Consider the following 25,529-nt stretch of genomic DNA (forward strand, 5'->3'; position numbering starts at 1 on the left):
ACCCCTGTCGGTCCCTCGCGGTAGCGCGCCTCTCCTCTCCTCCATGCGTCACGTGACATCAGTAGGCGCTGCAAACAGCGCGAGTCTCATCATCAGCACCGCATCGCCAGGCAAGCAGACTCGAGACCCACCGACCAACCGAGCCTCAGTGGTCCCTCATCACAGAGACGATAATAACGGAGAGGAGTTAGACTCCTCACGAGGCCATGGCAGGGCCCCCGTAAACAGACAAACATATTTATTCTCTTTGTTCGCCTCGACGCACCGCTCGCCGCCTCCGAGGAGGGGCCGCAGAATAGCTCTCTCTGGTGGAAGAGTGGGGGAAGAGGAGGGGAGAAAGCAACAGGGAGAACCGAGGGATTTTTCTACCGGATAACCTAATGGCAGAGCGCGAGGCGTCGCCGTTACCACTAGAGGTTCGCGCCCGGCTGGCGGAGCTGGAGCTCGAGCTGTCAGAGGGTAAGAACACACCCCAGACGCCCGGTTATTCCGTTAACGTAGAGGAATCTCTACACTAATGGCTCTTTCCACCCCAGACCCCCCTCTCTCTCCCCTGCTCCGCCCCTCCAGATGTTTGTCAGAGCGGCCCTCCCAGTCTGCTCTAGCCGGGACAGGGTGAGGGAAGAGTGGCAGCCCACTGCGGGATTCACCCGCCTTTCTTTGTCTCTCTGGTCGTGACACATACACAGACACATGGCCCTGTGCTCGGTTCAGGTCTGAAAACCGGCTATTTGACCTTGAGAAGTACGTTTTGTCCGTGCTTCCACGGACCTGTGTGGTGTGTGTAGGCCTGCGTGTGTGTCACGCTCAAACGAATGGATTTAATAATCGCGATGCCGATGCAACACTGCGTGACAGGAGACGGTTCGGTGGTGTGTGTGTGTGTGTGTGCTCAGGCTCGGTGTTTTGGCCTGCACGCTCAGCAGCTGATGATGATGATTTGGGTGTTTTTTTTCTGACGACAATTGAATCTAAAATAAAATAGTCGAAACCGAATCTGTTAAATCACAACCAAGCCTATCCACCAATGGAATGCGGAGATTATTTTGCCGCATGTTATATTGTCAGATAAATTGCGCATTTGTTTCATTTGTGTCTGCGTTATATAATGTTGACATATTTTATTCATATACATTGTCTGCTCTATAGATTGTTGTCAACGCTCCTGGTGTATGTTGTGTGGTTTACATGGACTAGCGTGGTAGGGACACACTGTTGAACGCCTATAGCCTTGATGTGTTGTTGTCAACGTTTTTCTATTGCAGCCAGATGTACAGTATCTTATGATTGCTTGAGTGTTGGTTCCCAAACCCAGCTTTCCCTCCATAGGCTGTTCAATCAGAGCAGAACCAGGACATGGCAGTTACTTGTGGACAGTGTTTCCCCTATGATTTTTTTCAGCAAGGGTGGGTGTGGGGGTGCATTGCTAGTAATAATAATAATAATATGCCATTTAGCAGACGCTTTTATCCAAAGCGACTTACAGTCATAGTGTAGCAATGCAATGACATGCTAGCTGTTCCCATATACTTCCAGTCGTTGAGCCAACTACTTTCCATTTAAAAGCACGTCTCCTGGGCCACCGCTACTAAATGAATATAGAGGAAACAATGGGTGGAGATGGAGAGCTGCTGTATGTGGACATGAATGGATGATGACAGACAGGAATGTATTAGGACAGATATATCATGGTCATTATCAGGTGCCACTCTGTCAACGTTGTTGATGTAGGCCTATCACTAAACGCTTTATTTAAAAGATCGCTTGTGGGAGCAGCCAACAGTGAGCGGACAATACCTTTTTCTTTAGGGGTTCTGTTTTTATCCAGCTCCTTTGGCAAGCTGCTCTCTTGTGCTACACAGCATGTTATTCTCACACCTTCCTCTCTGCCTTTCTCTGGCCCATCGAGTGACCATTCCGTGCAGGGACAGGGTGTGCGTGTGCGTGCGTGCGCGTGCGTGCAGCGTGTGTGTGAGCCCTCTGGCACGGCTCTGGACACGCGTGTATAGACACAGAGGACTCTGGGACACGAGTTTCAGCCTGGAAGCCCAAGGTCCCCATGACGCATGCTGTGTGTGTGTGTGTGTGTGTGTGTGTGTGTGTGTGTGTGTGTATGTGTGTGATCACATGAAATGAGATTGTAATGGATACAAAGATAAAAGGAGAAACGAGAGTGAAAGAGAGGGAGAGGGGGTATACAGAGTGATTGGCTTGGCATCTCTCTCCCAGTGTCTATCTGTGTGATTTAATTTGTTCACAATGACCAATAGGGAAGGAATGCTGCTTAGACTGTAACCAATCACAGCTGGATGTTGATGTGATTCTGGGGATCGGTGTGAGACACACAAAAACACACACACTTTCCAAATGTTCTATGTTGGCTAGCAATTTTCAGACACTTGAAGGAAAATGTAAGTTTCAATTGCACCTCCGTCATTCGATCGCGTCATGCCATTGTTATGAACGTTCTCAAGCCTCCCTCTGCCGGCGATGCCATAGAGGTGCCAAAAAGTCGTGATAATCCCAGTCATTCTGGACGGAGGCTAACGGCTGTGTCTTCTAAATTACACTATAGTGTCCTGGAAATACGATGACATTGCTAAAGTAGGCAGATATTTCGTAGGAAACAACTTTGCCATCATTATCATGTCATCAAATTTACTTTAGACAGATGGCGATGTTGTCATTAGCTAGCAAAGTTCGTCAAAAATAGCTAGCAATGTTAACGTTAGCTAGCTAAAATTCGGTGCTCTCGACCTCAATCTTAGCTAGCTAGTTAACGTTATACTCCATCTAAAGTCAATCTGGCGAAATCAAAATCATGACTAAAGGTTTTCCTACTAATTATTGTATTCCATGCCACAGTAATGCACTTTTGAGAGTCCAAAACGTTCAAACGAATGTTAAAAACTATATTATGACGAAACGTGCAACCCATGAATAGTATGAAACTGTGAGAGACCGAGAGAAAAATATCATTTGAAGAAAGAGAGAATAGGAGAGAGAGAGCAGGCATAGGGTTGTTATGAACTCTGATATTTCAGTATGGTATTCTCACACAAACACACAAACACACACACACTCAGGCAGGTATCATTAGCCCAGTTTTCACATCTGGAAATCCAAGATGGCCACCAGGCCTTCTCCAGGAGAACGGTTGCTAGGCAACTTCCTCCCTGCTCCACTGCCTTAAGATCTGAAGATGGTGTCTCCCTGTGGATGGTGTGTGTGTGAGTGAGTGCAGAAACAGGAATGCTGTATCTGATCTGCAGAAAGGCCTCACAGCGATAAAACACATACACACACACATGCTGAATATCATAGCAAGGAACAGATGAGGGGATTGGACCCAGATGTTCTGGCCACTCTCCATGGTCAGATAGTGAAATACATACTCTCACGCTCTCTCTCCCACTCATTCACTCTAAAAAATAAAATGTCCTCTCACACACACTAAAGGGGTGGGTTCTGAGGCCTCATGTCAAAAAACAGGGTTAACTGATACTCTTACACTCAAAACAACCTCTTTCTCTCTCCGTCTCTCTATCCCCCCCCCCCCCCCCCCCCCCCTCTCTCTGCCAGGTGACATCACACAGAAGGGTTATGAGAAGAAGCGGTCTAAGCTGATCAGGGCCTACTTTCCTCATCCTGGAGGTACATAAATACAGTCTCTGTCCTCTAGTAGAACACCTCTATGCAGCACATCTATTCTAGTCCCACTGGGTTTAACCCTCCTCGTTTAACCCCTGGCTCTCTCTCACTCTGGGTCACACAAGACTTTGTATTACTCCAATGCGCTCAATGTAGCAGCATATTGAATATGCTGAAAGCTCCTTCCACACTGAGAATGTTGGGTGATTTTTGTATCTCCATCTGTGGCTTTGACTGTATCTTTTTGACTCTCTCATTATTTTTCTGTCTGCCTTTCCCTGTTTGTTTGTGTGTGTGCAGGTATGGAGGGTATGTCTCACCGCCCTCCCTTCGCCCCCCCGTCTGCCGCTCGTTTCCACAGACGACGCTCTTCTGGAACACATGATGAACGCTACCGTTCAGGTACACACACACACACCTTTACTACAGATGAGATACTGAACCTGACTTTAGACCAGAGTTATTCAAACTGTTGGTCAATAGACACACCTTTAGTCAGTCCTTTCAGTATAACCATATAATATAGATATATATTTTAATTAAATTGACTAACATAATTTCTGTCCCTCTCTCTCCAACACCATATCACCCCCCAGACGTCCACAGTGAGGCGGTACAGGCAGTGTTAGCCAGGCATGTGGAGAGCAACGTGGCAGTGCCTATGCCCTCCAAACGACGATCACTGGTGGTACAGACATCCATGGATGCGTACACCCCCCCAGGTGAGACACACACACATACACTTATCAGGTTATGTTCGGTGCTTGACTTGGGCAGGAGCTCACCTGAACTGAGTAACTGCACCTCACATTTTCTACTGCTTGAGTTCCTGCACCCCTTATAGAATATTATTAGCTCAAAAGTATTGCAGAGTTCCTGCACCTAAATATAAAGAGTAACGGTAGCTAACTCCGTTCCGTACATATGTGGGCAACCGCGGCATTCAAACGAGGCTGCAATGAAAACTAATGGGACTGTAGCGACTGTGTTGGCATCAAAATCCGGGGTGTGAACTAAGTTTCGATTCAGCGTTGATTGACATGGTAATTGACCAATAGTATTGGAGAAAAGTTGAAAAAACTGACCCCGCTGACGCTGTACGTTAAAGTATGACATGTCACGACGTAAAGTACGGCACGCATTATTCAACTCATTCTGTGCCGTACAGCCTCTTTCCACCAGGTGTAGCGCTTCTCTCGCAGATTAAAAACATGAAATGATCAATGGTGAGTGTAATGGTGAGTGTAAAGTTGTCACGCTCTGGCTCTGGGGACTATGTTATGTTGAGCCAGGGTGTGTAAGTCTATGTTTAATTTTCTATGTTGGTCTGAGTGACTCCCAATCAGAGGCAACGAGTGTCAGCTGGGTGTCTCTGATTGGGAGCCATATTTAACTGTTGGTCTTGCACTTTGTGTTTTGTGGTTTCTTGTTCCTTTTGGTTTGTGTATCGAAGGACTTCACGTTTCGTTCTTTGTTTTGATCGTGTGATCTAGTAAATAAATATAAATATGTTCACCCGCAACGCTGCGCCTTGTTCCTCTCTGTTCGACGAGCGTGACAGAAGAAACCACCTTAACCAGACCAAGCAGCGTGTTCAGGAGCCATCGCTGGCAGATCTCCGTGGCAACCTCGACTGGATCAAGCAGCGTGACGAGGAGAGAGGATGGACGTGGGAGGAGATGATTGCGAGTCTGGCAAGAGGGAGGAGAGACCCCCAGGAAATTTTTAGGGGGGGGCTCACGACGTCGGGCCAGCAGGTGTACGGGTTAGAGCGGTGCAAAGCGTTGGCAGAGAAGGCCGCCAGGTTAGGGGGGCCACTGGGCACAGAGGAGAGGGAAAGTGTGGAGGCACGGCGAGAGGTACTGGGGTGTGTTACCAGTCCGGTCCGGCCCGTTCCTGATCCCTGCGTGGGGCCAGTGGTGTGTGTCCCCAGTACGGTCCGGCCTGTTTCTGCCATTCCCACCAAGTCAGTGGTGCGCGTCGTCAGCCCAGCCCGGCCTGTCCCTGCCATTCCCACCAAGTCAGTGGTGCGCGTCGTCAGCCCGGCCCGGCCTGTTCCTGCCATTCCCACCAAGTCAGTGGTGTGCGTCGACAGCCCAGCCCGGCCTGTCCCTGCTCCACGCACCAAGCCTACGGGGTGCGTCGCCAGTCCAGCCCGGCCTGTCCCTGCTCCACGCACAAAGCCTATGGTGTGCGTCGCCAGCCCAGCCCGGCCTGTCCCTGCTCCACGCACAAAGCCTACGGTGTGCGTCGCCAGCCTGGTTCAGCCCGTTCCTGCTACTCGCACCAAGCCCGGGGTGCGAGTCGTCAGCCAGGTCCGGCCCGTCGCTGCTCCACGCACCAAGCCAAGGGGGCGCATCGTCAGCCAGGTCCGGTCCGTTCCTGCCTCACGCGCCAAGCCAGGGGTGCGCGTCGTCAGTCCGGCACGGCCCGTGCCTGCTCTCCGCACCAAGTCTATGGTGCGTTTCGTCAGCCCTGTCCGGCCCGTTCCTGCTCTCCGCACCAAGTCTGTGGTGCGCGTCGCCAGCCCGGTCCGGCCCGTCCAAGCTCCCCGCACCGGGTCAGTGGTGCGCGTCGTCAGCCTGGTCCGGCTCATTCCTGCTCCCCGCACCAAGTCAGGGGTGCGCTTCGTCAGCCCGGTCCGGCCCGTTCCTCCTCCACGCATCAAGCCAGGGGTGTGCGTCGTCAGTCCAGCACAACCCGTGCCTGGGTCATGTCCGGAGCCGGATCCGCCGCCGAGGCGGAGTGCCCACCCGGTCCCTCCCCTGTTGCGGTTGTTTGGCGCGGCCGGAGTCCGCGCCTTTGGGGGGGGGGTACTGTCACGCTCTGGCTCTGGGGACTATGTTATGTTGAGCCAGGGTGTGTAAGTCTATGTTTAATTTTCTATGTTGGTCTGAGTGACTCCCAATCAGAGGCAACGAGTGTCAGCTGGGTGTCTCTGATTGGGAGCCATATTTAACTGTTGGTCTTGCACTTTGTGTTTTGTGGTTTCTTGTTCCTTTTGGTTTGTGTATCGAAGGACTTCACGTTTCGTTCTTTGTTTTGATCGTGTGATCTAGTAAATAAATATAAATATGTTCACCCGCAACGCTGCGCCTTGGTCCTCTCTGTTCGACGAGCGTGACAAAAGTTAATTACTTGTGAGTTCATCAATAGTTAATTCAATCAATTGTAAATTTTTCGCATAATCACTGCGAGCCATCATGACTCTCAAAAACCGTGACACCCACAGTTTAATTGTGAAGATAAATTTAGCGCCACCCTAAAAACCCTATTCAAATTCGACACAAACCTTCAAATAGGTATGTAATGAGAAATTACAGTGAGGGAAAAAAGTATTTGATCCCCTACTGATTTTGTACGTTTTCCCACTGGCAAAGACATGATCAGTCTATAATTTTAATGATAGGTGTATTTGAACAGTGAGAGACAGAATAACAACAAAAAAATCCAGAAAAACGCATGTCAAAAATGTTATAAATTGATTTGCATTTTAATGAGGGAAATAAGTATTTGACCCCCTCTCAATCAGAAAGATTTCTGGCTCCCAGGTGTCTTTTATACAGGTAACGAGCTGAGATTAGGAGCTCACTCTTAAAGGGAGTGCTCCTAATCTCAGCTTGTTACCTGTATAAAAGACACCTGTCCACAGAATCAATCAATCAATCAGATTCCAAACTCTCCACCATGGCCAAGACCAAAGAGCTCTTCAAGGGTGTCAGGGACAAGATTGTAGACCTACACAAGGCTGGAATGGGCTACAAGACCATCGCCAAGCAGCTTGGTGAGAAGGTGACAACAGTTGGTGCGAAAATCCGCAAATGGAAGAAACACAAAAGACTGTCAATCTCCCTCGGCCTGGGGCTCAATGCAAGATCTCATATCGTGGAGTTGCAATGATCATGAGAACGGTGAGGAATCAGCCCAGAACTACATGGGAGGATCTTGTCAATGATCTCAAGGCAGCTGGGACCATAGTCACCAAGAAAACAATTGGTAACACACTACGCTGTGAAGGACTGAAATCCTGCAGTGCCCGCAAGGTCCCCCTGCTCAAGAAAACATATATACAGACCCGTCTGAAGTTTGCCAATTAACATCTGAATGATTCAGAGGAGAACTGGGTGAAAGTGTTGTGGTCAGATGAGACCAAAATCGAGCTCTTTGCCATCGCCGTGTTTGGAGGAGGAGGAATGCTGCCTATGACCCCAAGAACACCATCCCCACCGTCAAACATGGAGGTGGAAACATTATGCTTTGGGGGTGTTTTTCTGCTAAGGGGACAGGACAACTTCACCGCATCAAAGGGACGATGGACGGCCATGCACCGTCAAATCTTGGGTGAGAACCTCCTTCCCTCATCCAGGGCATTGAAAATGGGTCGTGGATGGGTATTCCAGCATGACAATGACCCAAAACACACGGCCAAGGCAACAAAGGAGTGGCTCAAGAAGAAGCACATTAAGGTCCTGGAGTGGCCTAGCCAGTCTCCAGACCTTAATCCCATAGAAAATCTGTGGAGGGAGCTGAAGGTTCGAGTTGCCAAACGTCAGCCTCGAAACCTTAATGACTTAGAGAAGATCTGCAAAGAGGAGTGGGACAAAATCCCTCCTGAGATGTGTGCAAACCTGGTGGCCAACTACAAGAAACGTTTGACCTCTGTGATTGCCAACAAGGGTTTTGCCACCAAGTACTAAGTCATGTTTTGCAGAGGGGTCAAATACTTATTTCCCTCATTAAAATGCAAATCAATTTTTAACATTTTTGACATGCATTGTTCTAGATTTTTTTGTTGTTATTCTGTCTCTCACTGTTCAAATAAACCTACCATTAAAATTATAGACTGATCATGTCTTTGTCAGTGGGCAAACTTACAAAATCAGCAGGGGATCAAATACTTTTTTCCCTCACTGTATATAAACTCTTTATAGTGTTTTATTTACATTTTAGAGGTGATAAGTTGGACAAATCGGGTGAAAAAGGATGGTTCCCCACCCGCCATTTAAAAAAAGACCAGGCGGAGCTCCATTGCTTTCTTCAATCATGCAGAGACAGGCAGCATGAAGGTCTCGTCATTGACTTTGCTGGAAAGGGGAGAAATTGTGCTTTACAATGGTATTCATATTACAATTGACCTGGAAGTATTACGTTTTTGGGGTGCTAAAATAAGGTCAAATGTAGGGAACAGAGCGATGTACAAAAGTGCGTTAGCTACCGTTACCGGCACTCAAAATGAGTACCGGCTCCTATTTCAGTCCAAGTCAAGCACTAGTTATGATTATGTTAGTGTTATACTGTAGTAAAGTTGGATGAAGGTTACTGACCCTCACTAGGCCTGTCCCCACTGTGCTCAGACTCGTCGTCGGGCTCAGAGGAAGAGGAGGGGCCAGGCGATGACATGCCGGGAATGGAACACTGGATGACTCGCCCTGCCCACTTAGGTCCAGCCCACCTAGGCTCCACCTCCTCGTCCTCCTCGTCCACTCAGAGCGGAGGAAGCGGCAACGCAGGACGACTAGCCGACTCGCTCGCACACACACACCTCTCACACCCACACATGGCGCACGCCCATCTCACACACACACACCTGACCCAGTCACACCACGTGTCAGCTCACCACTCACAAACACACCACGGTGAGTACAACTTCACTGTGAGTGTATGTGTGTACAGGATGTGTGTGTTTACATCTAATCTGTGTGTGTATGTGTGTGTCTGCAGGTATAGGGCACCTGTCTCTGAAGCGTAAGGCAGCTCTGGGCGTGGCAGAGAACGGAGGCTCTCTCAGAAGATCCTGTGAGTTCGGCTCTGATATGCTGTGGCCTCCACCACTGGAGTCTGATGGTCAGTACAGACACACACACACACCTTTTTTATACATGTGCCCCACCACTACTTTAACTCTCCCTCTCTTTCTGTCTCTCTCTTTCTGTCTCTGTCTCTTTCTGTCTGTCTCGCTTTCTCTTTTTGTCTCTCTCTTTCTGTCTCTTTCTGTCTCTCTCTCCATTTCTCTCTCTCTCTCTCTCTCTCTCTCTCTCTCTCTCTCTCTCTCTCTCTCTCTCTCTCTCTCTCTCTCTCTCTCTCTCTCTCTCTCTCTCTCTCTCACTGTAGAGAATCACTCTGCTCCTCCTGATGTGACTGGCTACTCGTCTGACTCCTCCCACTCTCACCCCCACCCCCACTCCCACTCAGAGCGCAACATAGGAACCATCGCCCGAAACACGCAGAAATACGGCAACGCTGAACGCATGGAGACTGGAGACGGTGTCCCAGTCAGCAGTCGTGTGTCTGCTAAGATTCAGCAGCTAGTGAACACTCTGAAAATGCCTCGTAGACCTCCGCTCAGAGAGTTCTTCGTTGATGACTTCGAAGAACTTCTAGAAGGTAGGAGCTATCAACCAATAAATCTATCAACAAATCAACTAAGCTTTAAATCTAGCTGTCTAGCTATTTTCTCTGTCTTTGTATTTAGTGAAAGGTTAGTGAATGTTTCTGCAGTATTCTGTAGTATGTGTAATGGTCTTATTTGCATGTTTCACAATAAAAGTCTCTGTCTCTCTTTCACTCTTTGTAGTCCAGCAGCCAGATCCTAAGCAGTCACGTCCGGAGGGGGCAGAGATGTTGGCAATAAGCGGAGAAGCCCTGGGGGTGGTGACTAACTGGCCCCCCTCCCTGGAGGCAGCTCTCCAACGCTGGGGCACCATCAGCCCTAAAGCGCCCTGTCTCACCAGCCTGGACACCACTGGCAAACCGCTATATGTACTCACATACGGTAACCACACACACACACACACACACACACACACACACACACACGCCGAACACACACACTTACTCAGCCTTGTGTTGTGTCCACAGGGAAGCTGTGGTCTCGGAGTATCAAGCTGGCCTATAACATCCTCCACAAGTTGGGCAGCAAGCAGGAGCCCATGTTGCGACCGGGGGACAGGGTGAGTACATGTAGATAATCTATCCCTTGAATGAAATAACAAAAAAACTGTATTTTTACTAGTTATGTTATTTTCAGAGGAATTAAGGACAAGACGGATTGTAATATTTTCTCATTGTCTGTATTCCTCCGATCCACTAGGTGGCGCTGGTGTTTCCTAACAATGACCCGGTGGCCTTCATGGTGGCCTTCTACGGCTGCCTGCTGGCTGAGGTGGTCCCTGTACCCATAGAGGTGCCCCTCACACGCAAGGTACAGTACATCTAGTGGATACATAAATCAGTGGTCCAAGCACTGAGCCATGGGGAACACCTTATTTCATTGACATAATGTATCTTTTGTTGTATAAGCAATGTGGTCCTCTGTAGCTCAGCTAGTAGAGCACGGCGCTTGTAACGCCAGGGTAGTGGGTTCGAACCCCGGGACCACCCATACACAAAAATGTATGCACGCATGACTGTAAGTCGCTTTGGATAAAAGCGTCTGCTAAATGGCATATTATATTATTATTTTATTACTAAGCACATTCAAGCAAATATATGTATAGAATTTTCTTGTCTTGGACATAAACGCGTCTGTCTTGTCCAATAGGACGCTGGCAGCCAGCAGATTGGGTTCCTATTGGGAAGCTGTGGGGTTACCGTGGCGCTGACCAGTGATGCCTGCCATAAAGGCCTGCCCAAGAGCGCTACAGGAGAGATACCACAGTTCAGAGGTAAGTGTAGGTGTGCGTGCATGCGCATGTGTTTATATATACCATATTAAAAGAAAAGGTTCTAGTAATCTAGTTCCTCAACAGTGTGTGAATGCAGCCAAATGATTGCCTCTCTGTCTCTCTAGGGTGGCCTAAGCTGCTGTGGTTTGTGACTGAGTCGAAGCATCTCTCCAAACCTCCTAGAGACTGGTTCCCTCACATCAAAGATGCAAACAGCGACACAGCATATATAGAGGTAATGCACATTCATTACATTTCTGTTACAAAGAGAACTCCTAATGCAAATCAATACACCGTTTTTAAAAAATGTATTTATTTGTTACTCTACACATACAGACATTTTCACATGCATTCTCTCTCTCTCTCCCAGTATAAGACGTGTAAGGATGGGAGTGTCCTTGGCGTGACGGTGATGAGGATGGCTTTGCTGACTCACTGCCAATCCCTCACACAGTCGTGTGGCTACACAGAAGGTAAGACACACACTTTAAATCTAACAGACAGTCTCTCTCTCACACACACACACGCTCCCACATACACACATTCTGCCAGGTAATCTCTCTAACTCTCTCTTTTGCTTCAATGATCTCCTGACTCTCTCTTTGTCTCCCCTCCCTCTCTCACTCCCCCACTCTCTTCTACCCCTCCACCTCCCCCACTCTCTTCTACCCCCTCTCTCCCCCACTCTCTTCTACCCCCTCCACCTCCCCCACTCTCTTCTACCCCCTCCACCTTCCCCACTCTCTTCTACCCCCTCCACCTCCCCTCTCTCTTCTACCCCCTCCACCTCCCCCACTCTCTTCTACCCCCTCCACCTCCCCCACTCTCTTCTACCCCCTCCAACTCCCCTCTCTCTTCTACCCCCTCCACCTCCCCCACTCTCTTCTACCCCCTCCACCTCCCCCACTCTCTTCTACCCCCTCCACCTCCCCTCTCTCTTCTACCCCCTCCACCTCCCCCACTCTCTTCTACCCCCTCCACCTCCCCTCTCTCTTCTACCCCCTCCACCTCCCCCACTCTCTTCTACCCCCTTCCCTTCTCTCTCTGCAGCGGAGACCATAGTGAATGTTCTAGACTTTAAGAAGGATGTGGGACTGTGGCACGGCATCCTCACGGTAAGACCTGCTACTAGAGGTCAGGTGTCAGGGAAAGTATGATAAGGGGTTAAGGGTTAGAGGTTGAAGGTTATGTGTGTATCCTATCTCCAGAGTGTGATGAACATGATGCATGTGATCAGCGTTCCCTACTCTCTGATGAAGGTCAACCCATTGTCCTGGATACAGAAGGTCTACCACTTCAAAGGTCAGACACACCAACCTGTCAATCAACCACTCTATAATAAATTCATCTGTCAATCTATACGATATTCTTATCAAGTCATATGTCAATCATTCAGTCAGTATTTGATGCCAACTTTGTGTTAAACTGATGTCAACACTGTGTGTGTGTCTCTCCAGCCAAGGTAGCGTGTGTAAAGTCCAGGGACATGCACTGGGCTCTGGTGGCCCACAGAGAGCAGAAGGACATCAGCCTGAGTTCCCTCCGGATGCTGCTGGTCGCCGACGGATCTAACCCCTGTAACTATCACTCTATCTTCCCACCTTCTCTCCTCTCCCGTCCCCTCCTCCTCTCTGCTCCTGTCCTCCTCTCATCCTTCTCTCTTCTCCCCTCCCCTCCTCCTCTCTGCTCCTGTCCTCCTCTCATCCTTCTCTCCTCTCCCCTCCCCTCCTCCTCTCTGCTCCTGTCCTCCTCTCATCCTTCTCTCCTCTCCCCTCCCCTCCTCCTCTCTGCTCCTGTCCTCCTCTCATCCCTCTCTCCTCTCCTCCTCCAGGGTCTATTTCGTCCTGTGATGCGTTCCTCAACGTGTTCCAGAGTAAAGGCTTGAGGTCAGAGGTCATCTGTCCCTGTGCCAGCTCCCCTGAAGCCCTGACCGTTGCCATCAGGAGGTACAAACACACACTCACATCATCATAATCAGCAGCATTCTCACTTGGTCAATCCTAGAGTAACAGACTAAACATTTTATTTTGTTGGATTGGAAAAGTATTCTCACTAGGTGAAATGGCTGAGGGGGCACTAGCTTAGATGTGTTATTTAAGCAATAAGTCCAGAAGGGGTGTGGTATATGGCCAATATACCATGGCTAAGGGCTGTTCTTATGCACAACGCAACGCGGAGTGCCTGGATACAGCCCTTAGCCGTGGTTTATTGGCCATATACAACAAACTGGTTACCAATGTAATTAGAGTAGTAAAAATACATGTTTTGTCATACCTGTGGTATACGGTCTGATATACCACAGCTTTCAGCCAAGCAACATTCAGGGCTCGAACCACCCAGTTTATAAAGTGTGATATAGCTCTTCCTTTCTCTCCCTGTCTCTGTTTCTCTCTGATCCAGGCCAGTGGAGGACAGTAGCCAGCCCCCAGGCCGAGGGGTTCTCTCTATGCAGGGACTGAGTTACAGTGTGGTCCGCGTCGACACCGAGGAACGATTGTCAGTCCTCACAGTGCAGGATGTGGGCACTGTTATGCCTGGAGGTAGGGGTGTGTGCGTGTGCGTGCACGTGCACGTGTGCGTGCGTGTACATGTACATACCTGTGTGTGTGTTAGGCCTGCTCTGTTCTTCAGCTCCAGTTTTGTGAGGGGTGAGTGTGAGGTATAATGTGTGTGTTCTGTTCCCAGCCCTGGTGTGTGTGGTGAAGCCAGACGGTGTGTGTGTGTGTTCTGTCCCCAGCCCTGGTGTGTGTGGTGAAGCCAGACGGTGTGTGTGTGTGTTCTGTCCCCAGCCCTGGTGTGTGTGGTGAAGCCAGACGGTGTGTGTGTGTGTTCTGTCCCCAGCCCTGGTGTGTGTGGTGAAGCCAGACGGTGTGTGTGTGTGTTCTCTCCCCAGCCCTGGTGTGTGTGGTGAAGCCAGACGGTGTGTGTGTGTGTTCTGTCCCCAGCCCTGGTGTGTGTGGTGAAGCCAGACGGTGTGTGTGTGTGTGTTCTGTCCCCAGCCCTGGTGTGTGTGGTGAAGCCAGACGGTGTGTGTGTGTGTTCTGTCCCCAGCCCTGGTGTGTGTGGTGAAGCCAGACGGTGTGTGTGTGTGTTCTGTCCCCAGCCCTGGTGTGTGTGGTGAAGCCAGACGGTGTGTGTGTGTGTTCTGTCCCCAGCCCTGGTGTGTGTGGTGAAGCCAGACGGTGTGTGTGTGTGTTCTGTCCCCAGCCCTGGTGTGTGTGGTGAAGCCAGACGGTGTGTGTGTGTGTTCTGTCCCCAGCCCTGGTGTGTGTGGTGAAGCCAGACGGTGTGCCTCTCCTGTGTAAGACAGATGAGATCGGGGAGCTGTGTGTGTGTTCTGTCGCCACGGGAACCTCCTACTATGGATTGACAGGCATGACCAAGAACACGTTTGAGGTAAGGAGAGTAGCGTGTGTGTGTGTGTTTGTGTGTAAAATAAATATATTGTGTGTATAACGTGTGTGTGGGTGTTTGTTTATAACATTATAATGTGTGTGTGTAGGTGTTCCCTGTAGCGTCCGGTGGAGGTCTGGTCAGTGAGTATGCGTTTGTGCGTACGGGGCTGCTGGGCTTTGTGGGTCCAGGTGGTCTGGTGTTTATCTCTGGAAAGATGGACGGCCTCATCATGGTCAGCGGGCGCAGACATAACGCTGATGACATCGTAGCCACCGCACTGGCCGTGGAGCCAATGAAATTTGTCTACAGGGGGAGGTATGCAACCGTGCAGTATTATTTTGGGCAAAGACACTGTAAATGACACATGTTCTGGTCAAATGTAGGGAATAGTATTCTTCTCTGTACTCTGCATGTAAAAGGTAGCAGTACATATACAGTACCTTACTAGCATAACCATCTAACTCTAACCCTCTCTCTGTCCGTCTGGCTCCAGGATAGCAGTGTTCAGTGTGACCGTGCTGCGTGATGAGCGTATCGTGGTCGTAGCGGAGCAGAGACCAGACTCTACTGAGGAGGACAGTTTCCAGTGGATGAGCCGCGTGCTGCAGGTAACACCACCGCAACATGACCACAGTACGGCCATAATGCAGGTAACACCACCGCAACATGACCACAGTACGGCCATAATGCAGGTAACATCACCGCAACATGACCACAGTACGGCCATAATGCAGGTAACACCACCGCAACATGACCACAGTACGGCCATAATGCAGGTAACACCACCGCAACATGACCACTGTACGACCATAATGCAGGTAACATCACCGCAACATGACCACTGTACGACCATAATGCAGGTAACATCGCCGCAACATGACCACTGTACGACCATAATGCAGGTAACACCACCGCAACATGACCACAGTACGGCCATAATGCAGGTAACACCACCGCAACATGACCACAGTACGGCCATAATGCAGGTAACACCACCGCAACATGACCACAGTACGGCCATAATGCAGGTAACATCACCGCAACATGACCACAGTACGACCATAATGCAGGTAACATCACCGCAACATGACCACAGTACGGCCATAATGCAGGTAACATCACCGCAACATGACCACAGTACGACCATAATGCAGGTAACATCACCGCAACATGACCACTGTACGGTCATAATGCAGGTAACATCACCGCAACATGACCACAGTACGACCATAATGCAGGTAACATCACCGCAACATGACCACAGTACGGCCATAATGCAGGTAACATCACCGCAACATGACCACAGTACGACCATAATGCAGGTAACACCACCGCAACATGACCACAGTACGACCATAATGCAGGTAACACCACCGCAACATGACCACAGTACGGCCATAATGCAGGTAACACCACCGCAACATGACCACAGTACGACCATAATGCAGGTAACACCACCGCAACATGACCACAGTACGGCCATAATGCAGGTAACATCACCGCAACATGACCACAGTACGACCATAATGCAGGTAACACCACCGCAACATGACCACAGTACGGCCATAATGCAGGTAACACCACCGCAACATGACCACTGTACGACCATAATGCAGGTAACACCACCGCAACATGACCACAGTACGGCCATAATGCAGGTAACACCACCGCAACATGACCACAGTACGGCCATAATGCAGGTAACATCACCGCAACATGACCACAGTACGACCATAATGCAGGTAACACCACCGCAACATGACCACAGTACGGCCATAATGCAGGTAACACCACCGCAACATGACCACAGTACAACCATAATGCAGGTAACACCACCGCAACATGACCACAGTACGACCATAATGCAGGTAACATCACCGCAACATGACCACTGTACGACCATAATGCAGGTAACATCACCGCAACATGACCACAGTACGGCCATAATGCAGGTAACATCACCGCAACATGACCACTGTACGACCATAATGCAGGTAACATCACCGCAACATGACCACAGTACGGCCATAATGCAGGTAACATCACCGCAACATGACCACAGTACGGCCATAATGCAGGTAACACCACCGCAACATGACCACAGTACGGCCATAATGCAGGTAACACCACCGCAACATGACCACTGTACGACCATAATGCAGGTAACACCACCGCAACATGACCACAGTACGGCCATAATGCAGGTAACACCACCGCAACATGACCACTGTACGACCATAAATCAGGTAACACCACCGCAACATGACCACAGTACGGCCATAATGCAGGTAACACCACCGCAACATGACCACAGTACGACCATAATGCAGGTAACACCACCGCAACATGACCACAGTACGACCATAATGCAGGTAACATCACCGCAACATGACCACAGTACGGCCATAATGCAGGTAAAACCACCGCAACATGACCACAGTACGGTCATAATACAACCACAACACAGACTGGTCAAAATGTTGCAATAAACTGTTTTTTCTTGTCAATTCGAATAACTTTTTTCTACCTTGCACCTGGGAAATTGTTAGAGGTGCGTACACTACTTTTCAACTGACAGCAGAGTTTTTTCATGATCTCTTGACTCCTCCCCTGTGTATGCGTGTGTGTGATTGACAGGCGATAGACAGTATCCATGGTGTGGGTGTGTTCTGCCTGGCATTAGTTCCAGCCAACACCCTCCCTAAGACCCCCCTGGGGGGTATACACCTGTCTGAGACCAAACAGCTGTACCTGGAGGGGGGGTTGCACCCCTGTAACGTCCTGATGTGTCCTCACACCTGTGTTACCAACCTGCCCAAACCACGACAGAAACAACCAGGTGAGAGGGAGGGAGGGAGGGAGGGAGAGAGCAAGAGAGAGAGAGCGTGTTTAGCAGAGCTGATTTAGTGAATGATGAAAAGCAACCTTGGCTGAAGAACATTGTTAGCTATTATAGCTCTCAACCTTCTTGTTGTCACAGTTAATTCAAGTAACGTTTTGGACACGTGTCTTGACCTTATGTTTGTGTCTATGTGTGTGTTGTAGAGATTGGTCCTGCCTCTGTGATGGTGGGGAATCTGGTGTCTGGGAAGAGGATCGCTATGGCCAGCGGCAGAGACCTGGGACAGACTGATGACAACGACCAGGTAACAAACATCATTCCATTGCCACAGAAATTATGACGTGCTTTTAAAGGTGAGATGGATTATATTAGTGTCTGTGATGTCATATCCTGTTGTGTGTCCTGTAGTTCCTGTTCCTGTCGGAGATGCTGCAATGGAGATCTCAGACTACGCCTGACCACATCCTCTACACACTGCTCAGCTCCCGGGTAACACACGCACACACACACACACACACACACACACACACACACACACACACACACACACACACACACACGTATACTATGAATTTGTTAAGGACTCTGTTATGATAGCTCTCTCCTCCTCTCTATCACTACATCTATCTCTCTCTCCCTCTAGGGGGCGGTGTCTAGTTCTCTGACGTGTCTTCAGCTCCATAAGAGGGCAGAGAGAGTTGCTGCTCTGCTGCTGGAGAGAGGAGGACTACAGGAGGGAGACCACATAGCACTGGTCTACCCACCAGGTAACACACACACACACACACTCACTTAGCATGTACCCCCAAATACACTCCTCACTCCTTTGTATGTGTGTTGCAGGTATAGACCTGATCGCAGCGTTCTACGGTTGTCTTTACGCTGGCTGTGTTCCTATCACGGTCAGACCGCCCCACCCACAGAACATCTCAACCACACTGCCCACAGTCAAGATGATCGTAGAGGTGAGAGGTCAAACACTGAGGTCAACTAGGGGTCAATACTGCCCGGTCAACTGGTAGAGAGGGGGTAGAAGATAATGCTGTAGTAGCGTTCTATCTCTCTGTCCCTTCATCATCTCTGTCCCTTCATCATCTCTCTGTCCCTTCATCATCTCTCTGTCCCTTCATCCATCTCTCTGTCCCTTCATCATCTCTCTGTCCTTTCATCATCTCTCTGTCCCTTCACCGATCTCTCTGTCCCTTCATCATCTCTCTGTCCCTTCATCATCTCTGTCCCTTCATCCATATCTCTGTCCCTTCATCATCTCTCTGTCCCTTCATCATCTCTCTGTCCCTTCATCATCTCTGTCCCTTCATCCATATCTCTGTCCCTTCATCATCTCTCTGTCCCTTCATCATCTCTGTCCCTTCATCATCTCTCTGTCCCTTCATCATCTCTGTCCCTTCATCCATCTCTCTGTCCCTTCATCTCTCTGTCCCTTCATCCATATCTCTGTCCCTTCACCTATCTATCTGTCCCTTCATCATCTCTCTGTCCCTTCATCATCTCTCTGTCCCTTCATCCATCTCTCTGTCCCTTCATCATCTCTGTCCCTTCATCCATCTCTCTGTCCCTTCATCCATCTCTCTGTCCCTTCATCATCTCTCTGTCCCTTCATCATCTCTCTGTCCCTTCACCGATCTCTCTGTCCCTTCATCATCTCTCTGTCCCTTCATCATCTCTGTCCCTTCATCCATCTCTCTGTCCCTTCATCTCTCTGTCCCTTCATCCATCTCTCTGTCCCTTCACCTATCTATCTGTCCCTTCATCATCTCTCTGTCCCTTCATCATCTCTGTCCCTTCATCATCTCTCTGTCCCTTCATCATCTCTGTCCCTTCATCCATCTCGCTGTCCCTTCATTATCTCTCTGTCCCTTCATCATCTCTCTGTCCCTTCATCATCTCTGTCCCTTCACCTATCTATCTGTCCCTTCATCATCTCTCTGTCCCTTCATCATCTCTGTCCCTTCATCATCTCTCTGTCCCTTCATCATCTCTCTGTCCCTTCATCATCTATCTGTCCCTTCACCATCTCTCTGTCCCTTCATCATCTCTGTCCCTTCATCATCTATCTGTCCCTTCACCATCTCTCTGTCCCTTCATCATCTCTCTGTCCCTTCATCATCTATCTGTCCCTTCACCATCTCTCTGTCCCTTCATCATCTCTGTCCCTTCATCATCTCTGTCCCTTCATCATCTATCTGTCCCTTCACCATCTCTCTGTCCCTTCATCATCTCTCTGTCCCTTCATCATCTCTCTGTCCCTTCACCGATCTCTCTGTCCCTTCATCATCTCTCTGTCCCTTCATCATCTCTGTCCCTTCATCCATCTCTCTGTCCCTTCATCTCTCTGTCCCTTCATCCATCTCTCTGTCCCTTCACCTATCTATCTGTCCCTTCATCATCTCTCTGTCCCTTCATCATCTCTGTCCCTTCATCATCTCTCTGTCCCTTCATCATCTCTGTCCCTTCATCCATCTCTCTGTCCCTTCATCATCTCTCTGTCCCTTCATCATCTCTCTGTCCCTTCATCATCTCTGTCCCTTCACCTATCTATCTGTCCCTTCATCATCTCTCTGTCCCTTCATCATCTCTGTCCCTTCATCATCTCTGTCCCTTCATCATCTCTTTGTCCCTTCATCATCTATCTGTCCCTTCACCATCTCTCTGTCCCTTCATCATCTCTGTCCCTTCATCATCTATCTGTCCCTTCACCATCTCTCTGTCCCTTCATCATCTCTCTGTCCCTTCATCATCTATCTGTCCCTTCACCATCTCTCTGTCCCTTCATCATCTCTGTCCCTTCATCATCTCTGTCCCTTCATCATCTATCTGTCCCTTCACCATCTCTCTGTCCCTTCACCTATCTATCTGTCCCTTCATCATCTCTCTGTCCCTTCATCATCTCTGTCCCTTCATCATCTCTCTGTCCCTTCATCATCTCTGTCCCTTCATCCATCTCTCTGTCCCTTCATCATCTCTCTGTCCCTTCATCATCTCTGTCCCTTCACCTATCTATCTGTCCCTTCATCATCTCTCTGTCCCTTCATCATCTCTGTCCCTTCATCATCTCTCTGACCCTTCATCATCTCTCTGTCCCTTCATCATCTATCTGTCCCTTCACCATCTCTCTGTCCCTTCATCATCTCTGTCCCTTCATCATCTATCTGTCCCTTCATCATCTCTCTGTCCCTTCATCTCTCTGTCCCTTCATCATCTCTCTGTCCTTCTAGGTCAGTCGTTCAGCCTGTGTGATGACTACAGCGGTCATCTGTAAGCTGCTGCGGTCGAAGGAGGCGGTCGCCACAGTGGACATCAGGAACTGGCCTCCCGTCCTGGACACAGGTCAGCCCTGACCCTACTCTGACCACACACAGACCACATGTCTGTATCTGTCAGGCTGTTAGCTGGTTGTTTGTACTGGTGTATAACTGAACATTATTCTGTGTTTTCAGATGACCTGCCAAAGAAGAAGGCTCCAGCGCTGTATAAGCCCTGTAACCCTGATGCCCTGGCCTACCTGGACTTCAGTGTGTCCACTACTGGCATGCTGGCTGGAGTACAGGTAACATTAACCTCTGACCTCCATCCCTGACCTCTATCCCTTGCTATGCCTAGTGGCTGACATGGTTCCTGTGTGTGTGTGTGTGTGTGTGTGTGTGTGTGTGTGTGTGTGTGTGTGTGTGTAGATGTCCCATAATGCGGTGGGAGCGTTCTGTCGATCGGTGAAGCTGCAGTGTGAACTGTATCCCTCCAGAGAGGTAGCCATCTGTCTCGACCCCTACTGCGGCCTGGGCTTCGTCCTCTGGTGTCTCTGCAGGTACACACACACACCATAACACACACACACACACACACCAGTAAAACAACTGTTTCAATGGCCAACAATTGACTTCCCTTTCTAACCTGTAACTCGCTCTCCAGTGTGTATAGCGGCCACCAGTCTATCTTGATCCCTCCAGTAGAGTTGGAGTCTAACCCAGCCCTGTGGCTGCTAGCTGTCAGCCAGCTCCGAGTCAGAGACACCTTCTGTTCCTACAGCGTCATGGAGCTGTGCACTAAAGGACTGGGCCTGCAGACAGAGGCACTGAAGGTACACAAATACACACACACACACACAAACACTCACACACACACACACACACACACACAAACAAACACAGTTAACACGCAGAGAGAACTAAATCAAGTGCTCTTTGTATTGTCTTTGAATTGACTCAGTAAATGGTGTGTTTGTGGCCTGAGGTGTTGTCTGATTGGTTGCTGATCGACAGATTGAGTTTATTTTAAGAGGTTAACTATCGCCATGGAAACTGGGAGCTGACTCACTGAGAGAAACACATAGGGAACAGATCCAGGAACAAACAACAGCTTTATATAGCTGTCAGTAGGATGAGAGTGGGATGAGAGGGAGGTCATTATTGAAATGTTGTGTTGAGAATTTAAATGTTATGCCCCCTCCCCTCGCTTCTCTTCTCCCCTCTCTCCTCCTCCCCCTCTCTTCTCTTCCCCCCTCTCTCTTCCACCCCTCTCCCTCCCCAGGCACGGGGTCTGGACCTGTCCCGTGTGAGGGCGTGTGTTGTGGTAGCGGAGGAGAGACCCAGGATGTCTCTAACACACTCCTTCTCCAAGCTGTTTAAAGACCTGGGCCTGCACCCCCGATCTGTCAGCACAGCATTTGGCTGTAGGGTCAACCTGGCTATCTGTCTACAGGTAGGTGTTTGTGTGTTTGTGTGTTTGTGTGTTTGTGTGTGTGTTTGTGTGTGTGTTTGTGTGTGTGTGTGTGTGTGATAACATGGTCACTCTGTGCTGTGATTGGTTACAGGGCACCTCTGGGCCGGATCCCACTACAGTGTACGTGGACATGAGAGCTCTGCGACATGATAGGTACGTCTGCCTGTCAATCACAGCAACAACCAATCAGATCAATCAACCAATCAACTTGTATAACAGTGTTTTTGTTTGTCTCTCAGGGTGCGGTTGGTGGAGAGAGGTTCTCCTCACAGTCTCCCTCTCATGGAGTCAGGAAAGGTAGGTTCTGTACCATGTTTGAACATTTAGAATCATAAAGCTTCCTGACTGTAGAGTACTAAGACTCTCTACACATAGACCAGAATGGCTCATAGGCTATATGCTGTATATGGAGCTGGAGATGGAAGCATTGTAGCGTAACCATGGTGACTGTTTCAGATCTTACCTGGCGTCCGCATCATTATCGCCAACCCAGAGACCAAGGGACCGCTGGGAGACTCCCACCTAGGAGAGGTCAGCACACACACACACACACACACACACACACACACACACACACACACAGGAGAGGTCAGCACACACACACAAACACACACAAACACACACATACTCACACACTGAACTTGTTTCATGATTTTATGTTGCCCCAATAAAGATGATTGTCTCTCCCTCCCCCGTCTCTAGATCTGGGTGCACAGTGCCCATAACGGCAGTGGATATTACAGTGGTTATGGAGAGGAGGTCCTTCAGTCTGATCACTTCACCTCCAGACTCAGCTTCGGAGACACATCCACCGTCTGGGCTCGCACCGGATACCTGGGCTTCTTACGACGTACTGAACTCACCGATGCCAGCGGAGGTATACACACACAAACATACACACACACACACGCACTAACACACACACTCACCCTTTCTCTGTGTTCCCTCCCCAGAGAGACATGATGCTCTGTATGTGGTGGGTGCATTGGAGGAGGCCATGGAGCTGAGGGGGATGAGGTACCATCCTATAGACATAGAGACCTCCGTCATCAGGACGCACAAGAGCATCATGGAGTGGTACGTCACTGTACACCTAAAACAACACAAAAGCTATTTCTATTCTTAATTAAGGTATAAACACTATAGTTGTAAATTACTAATCTGTGTATATATATATATGTGTGTGTATGTGTGTGTGTACGTGCGTGCCACAGTGCGGTGTTTCCCTGGACTAACCTGCTGGTAGTCGTAATAGAACTAGAAGGCTCGGAGCAGGAAGCCCTGGATCTGGTTCCCATGGTGACCAAGGCAGTGCTGGAGGAGCATTACCTCATCGTTGGGGTTGTCGTGGTAACGGACATCGGGGTGATCCCCATCAACTCTCGCGGGGAGAAGCAGCGCATGCACCTCCGAGACGGCTTCCTACAGGACCAGCTAGACCCCATCTACGTGGCTTATAACATGTAACCCAGCCGCCCCATCCGGGGGTGGGGGATGTGTGTGTATGTGTGTGTTAGCATGCGTGTGTATGGATGTGTGTGTGTGTATATCGCTGGTGTTCATTTAAAATCAAGACGTACTGTATTTTTGAATCTGCATATGGTCATATGCCAGTTGTCTGATCCTTTAGTTGAGCTGTGGTGGAGGTATGGCTGTTTCTGCACCCCTGGTTAAACCGGACACCTAGACAGGAAGTCACTGTACAAAACCTTAAGGGAACACTGTGTATCGATGGACAGAAAGACTGACTGCACCACTAGTAGTTGTTGTTAGGAGAGAGAAAATATCTCAGAACATATCTGTTTTCTTGATGAAATAGACATTTAAAATAAAGTTCTTAAAGTATATTGTCAGAAGAAGACAGGGGGTTCAGGTTAGTGTATAAATATAAATATTGTACATAAACATAATCTATATGGAGAGAAAACTAAAACACACTGAGGACTAGCCCTGTTACACAGCTCTCCACCCGCACCCGGTGTGTGTGTGTGTGTGTGTGTGTGTGTGTGTGTGTGTGTGTGTGTGTGTGTGTGTGTGTGTGTGTGTGTGATACAGTGTACTCCTTATCAGAATCACATCCATCCTCGATTTGTTTCCTAAAAACCAATTGACTCCTAAATGTCAAGTCAATCTGTTAGAAGGAAACCTTTGTTTCTCTCCCAAATTGTTTTAATGTTGTAAGCATTTGATTATGGTAATATGTGATTCTGCTAAGCAGAGAGCCCAGTAAGTAGCAGAGGAAAAATGTAGTTGCAAGGAGTTGTAAAACCCAGCTCTGGACCAGAGAAACAATACCTTCTAAATGACACCCTATTTCCTTTATAGTACACTACTTACTTATATAGGGAATAAGGTGCTATTTGGGACACATCCGCAGTGAAGTGTTCTAACAAAGAGACACAGTTTAGATTTGTTTTATATATCTGTCATAAGATTATTACTTATGGCATCTTATATGCATGTTATCAGTTATTCCTTTTCTGAGAAAAACATCATTTTAATGCGCCTTATGCTTTGTTTACATTCAGTTCCTGTTTGATCATTATAAACACAACACATCTCATTTTTATTTCATTCATCAGCTACTTTTGTCTCAGAGAACTATAATATGATGCCATGTATGAAAAACATGCATATCATGACGTGTATTTATTTGCTTGTTATTCTGTGTTAGAGAATGGTGATGGTATTATCAGCCCCTGACTGTGTGTTAGAGAGAGAGGAGTCTTGTGGGTAGGGTTAAGCCTGGTCCAGAAACTAGAGGTGAGAGCGACTGCATGGTGTGTGCGTGTATGTATATATTGTGTGTAAATAGTGTTGATTTTGTATGGTACAGGTGTGTGTGTGACTGTTTTGTACACATGATGAAAATATAAAAATGACACTTTTATAAGAGCCTTCCATTGGCTCGATGTCACACTATACAGTGCAATAAAGTGCTTTGATTGGTGTGCTGTTATTGGTTCACATGCTTTCAGTGGTGCTCAGCAGAGAGGGAAAGGACTTGCACAAGTTCTAGGATCAGTTCTCTGTCTTGGGTGACTTCATCCTACTCTATGGACAGATGCTCAACACTAATTGGGGCCTCTAGTGCAGGGGTTCCCAAACTTTTTCACTCTGAGCCCCCCTTCCAGCATTGGGGAACATCCCTTGCGTGCGTGCGCCAGGTCTATTTCTATGGGCACAAGCACTGTTCATGACACAAACTGCAATTCTACACATTTTGTCATGGGGTGCAA

The 25,529-nt window shown here is 48.8% G+C and overlaps 1 protein-coding gene across 1 annotated transcript; it reads left to right on the forward strand.

Annotated features, from left to right (window-relative positions):
* Positions 1-380: 380 nt before the first annotated feature.
* On the forward strand, positions 381-25,241 carry LOC311109287 (disco-interacting protein 2 homolog C-like; the record flags this gene model as incomplete). The annotated part of the gene is given in 36 exon segments (XM_084152118.1): positions 381-459; positions 3,583-3,654; positions 3,952-4,053; positions 4,248-4,373; positions 9,006-9,196; positions 9,765-10,035; positions 10,226-10,423; positions 10,510-10,601; positions 10,742-10,852; positions 11,192-11,315; positions 11,441-11,550; positions 11,686-11,788; positions 12,366-12,430; positions 12,524-12,617; positions 12,773-12,892; positions 13,147-13,261; positions 13,716-13,855; positions 14,575-14,711; positions 14,818-15,026; positions 15,205-15,319; positions 17,349-17,550; positions 17,757-17,857; positions 17,962-18,042; positions 18,197-18,320; positions 18,397-18,518; positions 20,790-20,901; positions 21,012-21,121; positions 21,246-21,376; positions 21,481-21,649; positions 22,099-22,269; positions 22,382-22,443; positions 22,530-22,587; positions 22,747-22,821; positions 22,993-23,167; positions 23,244-23,367; positions 23,505-25,241. Coding segments are annotated over 36 exon segments (4,644 nt in total). The 3' UTR covers positions 23,758-25,241.
* Positions 25,242-25,529: the final 288 nt, after the last annotated feature.

Source organism: Coregonus lavaretus (assembly GCF_964263955.1).
Source record: "Coregonus lavaretus genome assembly, chromosome: 34".
NCBI classification, from domain to species: Eukaryota; Metazoa; Chordata; class Actinopteri; order Salmoniformes; family Salmonidae; genus Coregonus; species Coregonus lavaretus.